Source organism: Marmota marmota, unplaced genomic scaffold (genome assembly GCF_001458135.2).
Source record: "Marmota marmota marmota unplaced genomic scaffold, marMar, whole genome shotgun sequence".
Taxonomy (NCBI): domain Eukaryota; kingdom Metazoa; phylum Chordata; class Mammalia; order Rodentia; family Sciuridae; genus Marmota; species Marmota marmota.
Window position 1 is genome coordinate 2,274,588 of NW_025999896.1, and position 12,499 is coordinate 2,287,086.

General features: G+C 48.7%; 1 protein-coding gene across 1 annotated transcript in view; it reads left to right on the forward strand.

Moving 5' to 3' along the window:
• Positions 1-12,499, forward strand: part of Ntn1 (netrin 1) — a 97,957-nt gene that overhangs the window by 45,054 nt on the left and 40,404 nt on the right. Inside the window, exons 3-4 of the mRNA XM_015504522.2 lie at positions 1,193-1,342; positions 3,757-3,810. Coding sequence (XP_015360008.1) covers positions 1,193-1,342; positions 3,757-3,810 — 204 coding nt within the window. The remainder of the gene's footprint in view (positions 1-1,192; positions 1,343-3,756; positions 3,811-12,499) is intronic.

Here is a 12,499-nt window from a genome sequence, read left to right on the forward strand (position 1 = left end):
GGCACCGTTGAAGTGGCTGGAGGATGCCTTGCCACAGGCCACCCACCACCCTCTCGGGGCTTCCTCAGGGCAAGGGGACAGGCAGAATATTTGCCTCCTTCACCTTCTCTTCTCCTCCCTGTCCACCTTCAGTCCACTGTCTTGGTCAGGTAGATGTCCCATGCCTGCTGGACAAACTGTCTTTGCCCAGAGCATTGTGGTGTTGGTGGAGATGTCCCCTGGAAAGTCCTCTGGCTTCTTCATTACTGAAAATGGGTCTGTAGAACACAGCAAGGGAGCCTCAGATGTGGCAGGAGAGGGTACAACCCTCCACCCCTTGGAATCAGGAGGAGGGGCGTGGGGCCTGCTCTCCCATGCCATAACCCCTGGCCCGAAAATCAGGGGCCTTACATCTTCTCCCAGCTTGGCTATGGCCTTCCTGTGAGGCCCCAGGCGGTTCCTGTACCTCCAGTCTTTGCACATTTAATCAGGGTTCTACATCACATTATCATCGTGACCCTTTCTAGTGCTGCAGTTTGTGAGTTTTGTGATCTAGAAGCCCAAGCTGTGAATGCCTGGCTACCAAGGAGGCAGGAAGAGCAGCCTAGAAGCTTCCTCCCTGGGCCTCCCCTCTGATCTACCGACTCTAGTGCTTTATGAGCCCCAGACCCCACTTGTTTACCCAGAGGGTCTGCAAAGAAGCCTGAGAGCCAAGAGCGGTTGAGGGCAGAGAGTAAAAATGCATGAACTTACTCTGTCAAGGGAAGGTGTACCTCGAAATTCTAACTCCCCCATCCATTCATGACTGGGGCTGTGGGGGCTCTTCCTTCCTGAAGACATATTTTTGTATTTATTTATTTTTTGGTGGGGATCGGACCAAAGGCCTTGTGCATACCAAGCACCCACTGTATACTGAGCTAGCTACAGCCCCCAGCCCTTGAAAACGTATTTAATATAGTCTTTCTTCCTGCAGTTTCAGAAGGACTCCCCAGCTTCCCTCTGCTATTGCCAAAACAGCCCTTTTAGGGAGGTTCACTCTGATTTTCATTCCTTATTTCCTGGTTGGCAGCCAACCAGTCCCAGAGATTCTGGACCAGGTGTGGGCTTGGCCAGGCCCGCCTCCCACCCCCGATGTTCCCCTGAAGTGGGATCCAGGGGGTGCTCCTGGGTAGGGAGGGATCCCTCTGACTTTCTTCTTGTGTGTCCTTCACAGCTTGTGATTGCCACCCCGTGGGCGCCGCTGGCAAGACCTGCAACCAAACCACTGGCCAGTGTCCCTGCAAGGATGGTGTGACGGGCATCACCTGCAACCGCTGTGCCAAGGGCTACCAGCAGAGCCGCTCTCCCATTGCACCCTGCATCAGTACGTGCCGGCTCCTCTTTCTCCCATCCTTGGCTTAGGCGGGGGGGTCCCTATGGGTTTGCTGATCGTTGCTGTCAGTGATGAGTATCTCTGCATTCAATGCCGAGGGCTCACTGAGACCCTGTGGGAGACCCCGAGCTTGGCTCTGCAGAGCCAGCCTGTCCATGGCCTTCTGTCCTGACACACACAAGTCTCTGGCTCCTGAGAAACAAGCCCCACTCTCCAGCACAGGTCCCATTTCCACATCCCACCTTGACCCCAGACCTGGTGTGGGTGCTTCTGACTACAGACACCCCAATATTCCCCTGCCTCAGTGCATTCAGTACAAAAAGGACTTAAATCCCAGGGCCGTTGAGAGAGTTAGTCACAGCCTCTGAACACGGCACCCATAGTCCTTATGAAGGATCATAGCACTTTTGAGGGGTCCCAGGGATCCCATGGGGCCTCAAGTTTTCAGCCTTTGAGTTGCTGGAGCATGAAGAGGGGTGTGAGCAGGATGGCAGGGGTCACTCAGAAGCCTTGGCTCAGAGGGTTTCAGTGTTTTACATCTGCTAGGGTCACGCTGGCACGACAAGCAGGGAATTAGCCCTGGTTGGAGAGCCAAGCCTAATTGGGAGCTGGCTCGACCTCAGCCTCTTCCTCAGCCTGATGATTCCCTGGGGAGGGCTGACCAAGCCAAGAAAGGAGGGCAGGAAAGGGAGCGGATCCCAGCGAACGAGGCCGAGTCCCAGGAGCAGAGTTTGGTTCTCTGGAGAGAGAGGTTGGCAAGCTCTGGGCCCGGGGAGCTGGCTGCTGCTTGCTTTTGTATGGCCTGGCTCACTGGTTTGTACCTTTTTTAATGGTCAAAGAAAAATCAAAGGAAGAATAATGTTTCATGACATATATAAAAAAAAAAAAACCACGTGAAATTCAAAGTTCAGGGTCCATAAATAAAGTTTTATTGGAATAAAGCCGCACCCCTCGTTTACATGCCAACTGCGGCTGCTATTCACGGTGGAGTTGAATTGCTGTAGCAGAGACCTGCAGGCCCACGGTATTTACTACCTGGCCCATTTCAGGGGAGGACAGCCAACCTGTATTTCAGATCCCATTGTGTCTTAGCTCTGGGTAGGCTCTGGTGACCTACCAGATGGTCAGTCATGAGGGACTTGGAACAACTTGAGAGTTGGGGGTCTCACAAGTCTGGGTGCTGGGGACCCCCTGACACCAGCAGCCACCAGGGTGTCCTTGAGCATTTCCCGTAGACCTCACAGACAACCCCTCCTCCAGCAGGTGGGAACCTTAGACACTGTACACATCACCTGTCCCAATTAGATGGGGCCCTTTGCTTCTGGGACAGGCCAGCTGTGTTGGTTCCATCCACAGTTCTGACCAGTTTCTAAACCAAATAAAATTTTTAGAAAGGCAGGAGGAAATCTGGGGTTATGAAAACGTGGAGGTGGGGAGAAGAAATGAGGTCTCCCCTTTTTTTTATTTCAGTGCTGGAGATGGAACCCCCACATGTACTAGGCAAGGGTTCTACCACTGAGCTACACCCCCAACCTTTGAACTCCCTTTTAAAGGGATTCAGGGACTCTGTGGACGTTCAGGAAGGACTGGAACCCATATTTTAGATCCCCTAGCGGAAAGACCAAGCTCACAGGAGCTGGTGTATCAGACTTGGACCAAGAGCATGCCCACCTACATCCGCAGCCGCAGGGTTCCATCCTGGGATGTCCATGAGCACCTGACACAGAGGTTGGGTGGCCAGTGTGGCTCTGTGGCCATCGCCCCAGCCTAATTCAGGGACTAGCGAGATTAGACTGGACTATGGAGATGGTGCCTCCGGAAGATTTCTGCTGGGACCATCTAGCTCTATAGGGCTCAGAAATGGCCTGGTCCAAGGTCCCAGGTTCCTAATGCGCTGCTGTAGTGGTTGCTAATAAGGTCACAGAGAGCAAGATCTGGCTCCACACCGAGGTTGTCCTCCACCCATTTTTCAAGGAGCAAACCCTGCCTCCTCCAGGTGACTCCTGCTCCCCAAGCCTGGGTATTCCCGTGGGGGCTGATCGAAGTTGATGACATACAGCAGACCTGAGGAGGACTGACAGGTCAGGCCCTGGGTGCAGGGCCAGCCTCCCATGCCACCAGTTCCCTTGTGCTTCTCCCCACTCCTGTCCCTCCTTAACAACCAGTAGCCATGACATCCGTGCCAGGTGAAGGGAAAGGAGAACAGGACGATGTGCCCAGGACCCCCCGGGGGCCCCTCTGCGGGCTCGCTCCTTTTCCCTTTTCTGGAACTGTGGATGGGGCAAGGGACGAATAGTTCCAGGGAGCTTGGGAGGAGGCTGTGCTCAGCTCATTCTCTTTCCAAGCTCAAAAATAATATCTTCTTACCTTGTTTTCTCCTCCTCTCCATCCTGAACCTCAAAAAGAGATTCCCGTAGCACCGCCCACCACCGCAGCCAGCAGTGTGGAGGAGCCTGAAGGTAAGTTTCTATTGGTCACTTTTGCTCTCTGGTGGGACAGGAAGTGGGGAGGGGGATATTAGAAGGCCCAGATGCCTCTGTAACCCCCAGCTGGGTCAGAACCCTAAAAATTGAGCTCCTTCTATTGGCCTACCGAGGTGAGGCTGGTCAACCCAACAGCATAGGAGCTACTCCTTCCAGGGCTGCCGAGGAGCAAGGGCTGAGGCAGGAGTTCCTGGACACAGCGTCCACACACAGAATTCAGGGCACCTGTGAGCCCAGATGGGAAGAGAGTCACATCTTCACTTTCTTCCACCTCTCACTCAAGAGTTTGCCTTTCCTCCATGATGAAGGCGGGCCTCCGACCTCAGCTCATTGACAGTGCCTGTGACGAGGCCATGCACAGAAAGCACAACGGTGTTCACATGGCATTATTGTTGATTGCAGATACGTGGAATCTTGTCTGTGTGTGCGTGATTGCTTCCAAATTACAGAAGTGACTAGACCCAAACCTAGATGTGCATAATGTACCTGTACCTTGGATTGGGGTTTTTTAAGGTATCTGGGCAGCTGTACTCAGTGATGTCAGTTTCCTATGTACGGACGTTTCCTGATGCAGGATGGGATTATGTCATGAAAACCCCATTGGAAGTTGAAAACATCGTAAGTTAAAAATGCACCAAATCCTCTTAACCCGGTGAACACGTAGCTCAGCCACAGAACCTGCTGTGGAGCGTTCGTCTCCCCTGAAGACGGGAGGCTGACAGGGAGCTCACTGCTGCAGCCCAGTGTCACAAGGGTCTGATGGTGTAGTCCTGGAAAAGATCCAAATTTAAAATCCAAAGTGTGGTTTCTATGAATACACATTACTTTTGCACCATCATAAAGTTGAAAATTGTTAAGCTGAACGGTCACTAAGTCGCAACTCTCTGTATTTTACTTTAGCATGGAAAAAATACTACTCTGAGATAGGATCCACAGGGTTCTGTGGCACAAGAAAGGTATTTCAGCCCTGGCTTTGGGCACACATAAGGCCCTTCAGTACGTGGGACCAGAGTCCTGGTCCTCGGTCACCACAGCTTCTCTGCACTGGTATACTTGGAGGTGGAGGGGAAGAGTCCCCAGCAAGGATACCCCTGGGAACCTTTCATTAGATAGGACTACAAGAAGGTGTGGGGGAACTTGCATACCCATGTTGTTATCTTAAATGAATTTTTATTTTATTTTATTTTATTTTTTGCGGTGCTGGGGATTGAACACCGGGTCTCACAGTTGCCAGGCAAATGCTCAACCACTGAGCCACATCTCCAGCCCCAGAATCTTGATTCTTGATACCACCATGACTTGGCAATCATTTGGCCAATCATAAGTGAGAGTGATGTATCTGAGTGAGACTCAACATGGACAAGCTCTTGGGCTGTGGGGGCCATGAAGGGGCTGTGTCCACAGCTCACCCCAGGGCAGGACAGATCTGAATGATCTCTCTGTCTCCTCCCATTTTCCCAGACCTTAAAATTTGACTTCTTAGAGTTTTTTGCAGCAATTCTCAGCTTTTTCTTCCAAATCAGAAATGGGAAAATGAGATAGGTGAGGGGAAGGAGGAAAAATATCTCCTGAGATGTCCACACAGGCTGTTAGAAATGGTATAAAGTCTGGGTGTAGCACAGAGATAAAAGCTGGTATCCAAGGTTCTCAGTTCTGTGAGATTCCTGGCGGGGTAGGGAAGGGCTGGAGATTAAACCCAGAGCCTTATGCAGGCTAGGCAGGCACTCCACGACTGAGCCAAATCCTCAGGCCTTTTTATTTTGGGATAGGACCTCACTAAGTTGCCCAGGCTGGCCTCCAATTTGCAATCCTCCTGCCTCAACCTCCTGAGTCCCTGAGATTACCAGTGTGTGCCCCGATACCTGGCTGTGAACAGCACTTCTAAACATCAGTAGAATCCTCTTGAGAATGTCTTCCATAACAGTTCTCTGTTGGTTATTCAATTTTTCTGACTTTTATTTTTAGATGGGTGGGTTGAACCCAGGGGTGTTTTATCACTGAGCTACATCCCCAGCCCTTCTATTTTATTTTGAGGCAGGGCCTTGCTAAGTTTCCCAGCTGGCGTGGAATTTGCAATCCTCCTGCCTCAGCCTCCTGAGTTGCTGGGATTATAGGTGTGTGCCGCCACACCCAGCTTCTGACTTCTTTTGATTTTGTGACTGTTCATTGCTTTTGTTCTTTCTGAAGGTTTATCAATATGATTTTAACTGAAGCAAGCAGTAAATAAACATTCCTCTAAAAGGAGCAGGGAAGAACATGTTTGGAGCTTGGAGCTTTGGCTTGACCTTTGCTGACCTGCCCTGGGAGAGCATGAGCCAACCCCAGGACCCAAATGCTGGCCTGTGGGTCCTCCTATGCAGAAAAGCTGGTCCAGCCTTGTCCCAGTGAGCCCAGATACTTCGGGCTGGAGGCCAAGAAGGCCTCCTGGGAAGCGGGGCCTGGGAGCTCAGTGCTTCCAAACCTGTCGGCTCTTGCTCTGTCTGAGCAGGGAAGGAAGGCCCCCGGGAGAGGCTGCCTGAGAAAGGCTTATTTACTTTTGTCTGTGTAATAGAAGAGAGAATTAATAAGCCAAGAATTTGTTCTAAAAGCTGATGGACATAACCTCACCCTGAACCCCCCTCCCCCTGCCAAAGGGCCAGCTTGCTCAGGGAATGTTCTTTACCTGCCCCCTGAGCTAGCAGGTGAGCCGCCATGGGCAGGGCGGTGAGGGACACAGTGCTGTGGGAGGCCTGAGGCTGAGGATGCCAGAAGGGAGGGACGGACCCCCACTCATAAAGGGTGTTGTGTCCAAGGCTCCCCCTGGCACACACCTACTTATTGGTTGTAGAGACCCCAACACCATGGCTCCAAGAGGGACCCCTAGCCCTCCATCAACTCAAGGGAAGTTCTTGAATTTCAAATTGTCCTTGTGGAGGCCACTTGGTTCAGTGGGAGGAGCACTGGTCTGGAGCCAGCAGATCTGGGTCGATCCTCCCCTGGCTCTGAGGACTTGGACCCTCTGCCTCCCTTGAAGAATGCAGGGTGGGACCCAGGGCTCCCGGGGCCCTTGAGGCCTGGCTCTCCATGCTGGGAATGACCCTCTTCTCCTGCCAGATTCTTTCAGTTTGCAGAACCAAATGCTGCTTCCCCTTCCACCTCTGACAATCAACTTGGCCCACGATCCCTTGCAGCGGGCGGGGGGCCAGGCAAATGTGCCACACGTGGGCTGATTGGTAACAGGTGTGCCTTCCTCGGTAAAAACGTTCTGCTGGTGGCCACTTTCTGGCTGCTCCAGGTGAAGTCACTGAAGGCCGAGCTGGGCGGAGATGTGCAGGATGGGCACGCAGGACCCACGTGAGCTGACGCCACCCCACCCTCGCCCGGGCCTTTCCCGGAAATGGAATAAAGAAAACCCGAGGAAGGAAGGGCAGCCTTTGAGTGGGAGGTAGAGCCAGGCGTGGGGAGCTAGCTGTCCAGCTCCTGCGCTTCCCCCACCTTTCAGTGGGGGCCTGGCCTCCTGCCCCCAGCTGACTTCTCGCTGTCCCTACCTCGTTTGGGGCTCTACTTGGGCCTTTGGCTAATTGCTCCAGTGGCCCCAAGCCTGGGCAGCGGTGTGCCACTCATCAGGGGAACTTCGAGGAAGCACTCCAGAACTGAGGGCCTACAGGAGAACCTATGGGAGAAGCTCTGTGCTCAGTGCTGGCAGGTGTGCACTGGGGTGACCTCAGATGTCACATCTGGTGGCCTCTTAGCATTTCCCTTTTTACATTGAGAAAAAAAATGAGTGTATATAAAACTTGCAACCTGGGTCAGTGTGGGCTGTTCTGTTTTAGGCCTTTGTTCAGCTAGGGAATGGGGGGGGTGTGTGACTGTGGGGACATACGCATGAACCCTTGAATGACGCTGAGGTGTTGGTGGGCAGGACAGGAGGAGGAAGAGTTACTAAAGTGGGGAGCCCGAGCCCAGTTCTCCTCTGTGAAAGGGGCAGGATGTCGCTGGGTGTTGGGTGAGGTGAGATACTGCAAATGATCTCTTTGAATCAGTGGTGGCCTGTTGGGAGTGCTCAGAGAAGAACAAAGCCACATAAAAAGTGGCTTTATAGTGAGGCCCTATCCCAAACTAAAAAAGGCCACACTCAAAGTTGTCAAAATGTTAGTTCTCCCAAAAAAGTGCAAACACCAGCCAGCGTCAGGGTGGGTTGAGCCAGGCTGGTACCCTTTCTGCCGGCTCCTCCATCCAGGAAGGTGGGATTTGGGTGGGAGTTGTTGACCTGAGGTCAGGTGTGGAGAGTCAGCTTGATGAAGACCTTGGGAAACGGGAGGCTGAGCTGCCCGAGGCAGGCGGGAACCCAGGGAACTGCTTGGGGGGGCCTCTGCTTAGCCCTCCAGCTGTGAGTTTCAGAACAAGCAGAGAGTTAAGGGCTAGAAATCAGGTCAGGCTTTGAACTTGATGAGAACCAAGAAGCAGAAATGGCCTGAATGTTGATCGTGTGGGTGAATGGATAAACAAAATGTGGCAGAGCCATAAAATTGAACGTTAGCCATAAAAAGGAATTGAGTATTGATACATGCCACAACACGGATGAACCTCGAAAACGTCATGCTAAATGAAGTCAGTCACACGGCTTCATGTTGCTTGATTCCATTTATATGAAATGACTGGATGAAGCAAACTCAGTGGTAGGAATGCTTAATATCATTTAATCATCCACCTGTATGAGGTGGGTTCCATCATTATGTAGGAAGAAATTGAGACACAGGAGTCTAATAAGCATCTCTGAGATTCTGGCCAAGGTCACCTGGCTTTGGGATCTGAGTAGAATTGACCACCCTGGCCATCCTGATTCTCAGAAGTTATGTTGTTTGGTCAACTTAGGGTCAGTTTATTCTTCTTGCAAACGTGTGTCAGCTGGAGGTGGGAGGGATCCGAAGCTAAGAGGAGACAGGGTTGGTTCAAAGCAGCTGTTTTTGCAAGTTCCAGCCCAGGGCCTCTTATGAGCATGAGTGATCGGTAGGTGAGGCTGCCGTGGTGGGTTCTGGGAATTGGGAGAATGCTTGGCAAAGCGCTCTCTCTCTGGTCACAAGGCAGCTGGAGTGACAGGGCAGATGAATCAGTTAATACCAGAAAATGAGCGGGCATGGGAAACACAGGTGCTGGCAGAGAGTCAGCTGAAAATAGTTAGAACCAACGAGAATTCTGCAGGGAGGCCATTCCAAAGTGAATGGGCAAAGGTTGGTGACTTCTTTATATCTTAGCAATGAGAAGAGTTACGCCAAGGTGTCCTGGAGTGAAATGCACACGGGAGAGGTCTGGCCCCAAAGTGAGTACTCAGTTTCCATTTTCATGATAATGGAACAATTTCATTAGAATAGCAATAAAAATAGCAAACAGAAACCAAGCAAAAAAAGCACAGGATGTATATAAACAAAGCACAAGATTTTTCCAAGGGATGCCAAAGACAGGGGAAAAAAAAGGGGGGGGGGGGATCGTCTTGCCATGTCCTGGGGAAGGCCAGACTCAAAGCTGTCAAAATGTTAGTTCTCCCAAAAATAATCCACAAATTTAGCATAATTCTGGTCAATATCCCAGTTGGATAGGAGATGGTCCTACAGGCTGGCTAGAAAAAGAAAGGGGTAAGAATAGCCAAGAATTATTTTTTGGAAGGTGACTAATGAAGAGTGATTCGCCTTTCCAGATATTTTAAAATATGGTCAACAGGATATTTAAATTAGTGTGGTACTGGCATAGGAATAGAGATCACCAACACTGAGTCCAAAGTCTAGAAACAGACTCAAAGGTAAACAGAAGAACTTAGGATATGGTAAATCTGTGGTTGCTAATCAATGAGGGAAAGGATGAATTATTCCATAAGTGCTTCTAGGAAGCCTGGCCAGAAGACATAACAAAATCAGATTTCTACTTCACGCTGCATACCACCGATGGATTTAAGATTTATTGATCTTTCATGAATTCTAAAAGTTCTAGAAAAAAAACCACATGAATATCATGTGAAAGCTCTCCAGACATGATACAGAAGCCAGAAATTCTAAAGGGAAAGAGTTTGAGTAGATTTAAATGAAAAACTTCCATACTCCAAAAATCTTTCCAAGCAGAGTAAAAGGCAAACTAAAAGCTGAGGAAAAAACATTTGTGACAGTGGCATCAAAGATTCAAGTCCTCGGGCTGGGGCTGTAGCTCAGTGGCAGAGTTCTTGACTTGCATGCGTGAGGCACTTCTTGCTTTTCAGTGTATTCTGAAATATTTAGGGGTGAGGGTTAGGGTTGTGGCTCATGGTAGAGTGCTCACCTAGCATGCATGAGGCACTGGGTTCGATCCTCAGCACCACATAAAAATAAATAAAATAAAGGCATTCTGTTCATCTACAACTACAAAAAGTATTTAAAATAAAAGAATTCAAGTCCTCAATAAATAAAAAGCTTTTACAATTCAACAAGAAATAAAGATCCTAGTAGAGAATTGGCTGAGGAAGTAAACTAGGAATTCAGAGAATTTATACTAATAGCAGTTAAGAATATGAAGTGTTACACTTACTAGTAATCATGAAAAGAGAGTCCATCCTCAAAACTTACTAGATTGACACTATTTATAAAAGAATAAAGTGTTTTCCATGTTGAAAAGGGTTGGGGAAACACCAGAGTCTGGCAATAGGAGGGTAATTTGTATCACTTTTATGAAAGATGATTTGGCACTGTGTATCCAAAGGTATTTGTGACCCATCCGTTCACTTCTAGAAATTTAGCCTAAGGAAATAGTGATGTGTGCAAGATTTAGCTGCAAAGATGATTATTACAGCATCGTTTATACTATCCAAAGAGGGAAGTGACTTCCACGTCTTTCAGTAGAGTTGGAATTAACAACGGCATAGCCAGGTAATTATGTTGTAGGATTTTTAAATGGAAAGATACAGTGTATTACCAAGTGACAAAAACAGAAAGCAGAGGACACATGGAGAGTTGACTTTGATTGGTGAAAAGACTGGTTTACGGGGCACTTCAATTAAATTGTTTCATTATGTTCATAAATTTCAGTGGTTCTCAACCAGGGACTGTTCTCTTCCCCCGAGGTACATTTGGCACTGTCTGGAGATATTTTCAGTTGTCACAACTTGGGGGGAGGGTGCCGCACGCTGGCATCTAGTGGGTAGAGGACAGTAATGTTGCCAAATGTCCTACATTGTGCGGAATGGCCCCAACAACGAGGAACGACCCACCCCAGTGCTAATAGTGCCAACCCGTGTGTATTTACTGGATAAAATTCGTGTGTTCTCTCCAAAAGTATTGAGAGATGCTGCAGCACTTACAGATGGACCGGCTCATTTACCAGTTACTCGTTACATGACATGGATGCAGCTGAGGATTTAGAAGGTTACGTACATATCTTTAAGCCAGCAAGCGTTCCTAAGGGGTCAAGTTTAACTTTTGGTTGGCCTGCTTCTTTTTCCATGGTAACATTTAAACCTAAAATGAAAGTTATCCCCAATTTTGAGTTTTACTAGAAATTAGTGTGTTCTGGATTCATGTGGGATTTAACTCTATGAAGCTTTTTGTCATGAAAAAAATCTCAGCAAAAGTGGGGAATGACCCCATGCTCCTCACCTTGACTTTATTTGCTTCAAAGGTATCACCTTGCTGATATTTTAATTAACAAAAATTTAAATTTAACTTTGTTTTGAGATGGTGATGCTAGGGATTCACCCAGAACCTCATATGTGCTAGGCATCCCCTGCCCTACATCCCCTGCCCTGCTGAAATTCTTCTGAAGAAGAGTTCAAGCACATGCCTATAATCCCAGCAACTTGGGAGTGACTATGGCAGGAGGATTGCAAGTTGGAGGCCAGCCTCAGCAACTTAGGGAGAACTTATCTCAAAATTTAAAAAAAACACAGGGGATATAGCTTGGTGGTAGAACAGCCCTGGGTTCAATCCCCAGTACTGCAAAAGATAAAACTGAAAAAGAAGAGTTTAGATATGATGGCATTTCACCCCTAAATATTTTTTTTTAAATATTTATTTTCTAGTTTTAGGTAGGCACAATATCTTTATTTTACATTTATGTGGTGCTGAGGATCGAACCCAGTGCTTCATGCGTGCTAGGTGAGCACTCTACCACTGAGCCACAACCCCAGGTGAGCACTCTACCACTGAGCCACAATATTAGGGGTGAGGATCACCCCTAAATATTTCAGAATGCACTGAAAAGTAAGAATATCTTCTCGATATGATTATCTCGCCTCACCAAATGAACAAGAAATTCTTTAATATCACCTAGTACCGATAGTCAAAAATTTCTTGATTGTTCCTCACACGTCTTTTATAGCTGGGGTGCTCAGTGGCTTCATTATTAAAATATTCTGTAATGACGTGATATACAAAATCATTATATTTAGAAATGCAAAAGGGATCCCCATCCTGGGCTGCTTTTGCAGATACAGTAAATGTGATATAGGATGTAAGAATGAAAAGAGCTGCTCACGTGGTCCCCGCTGTTATCATTAACCTCAGATGCCCTTAAAGGAAGAGGTAGTGCCATGTCCCACCTTGTGGTTTATAGGATATGAGCTCTGAGCTTTCATCAGGGGAGAATCCCTGAGGAAGAGGACCCTCCAACAAAGGGGACCAAGAAGTGCAGTCAGGAACCAGCTTTTTTATTTTCTGTGTTTTGGGGG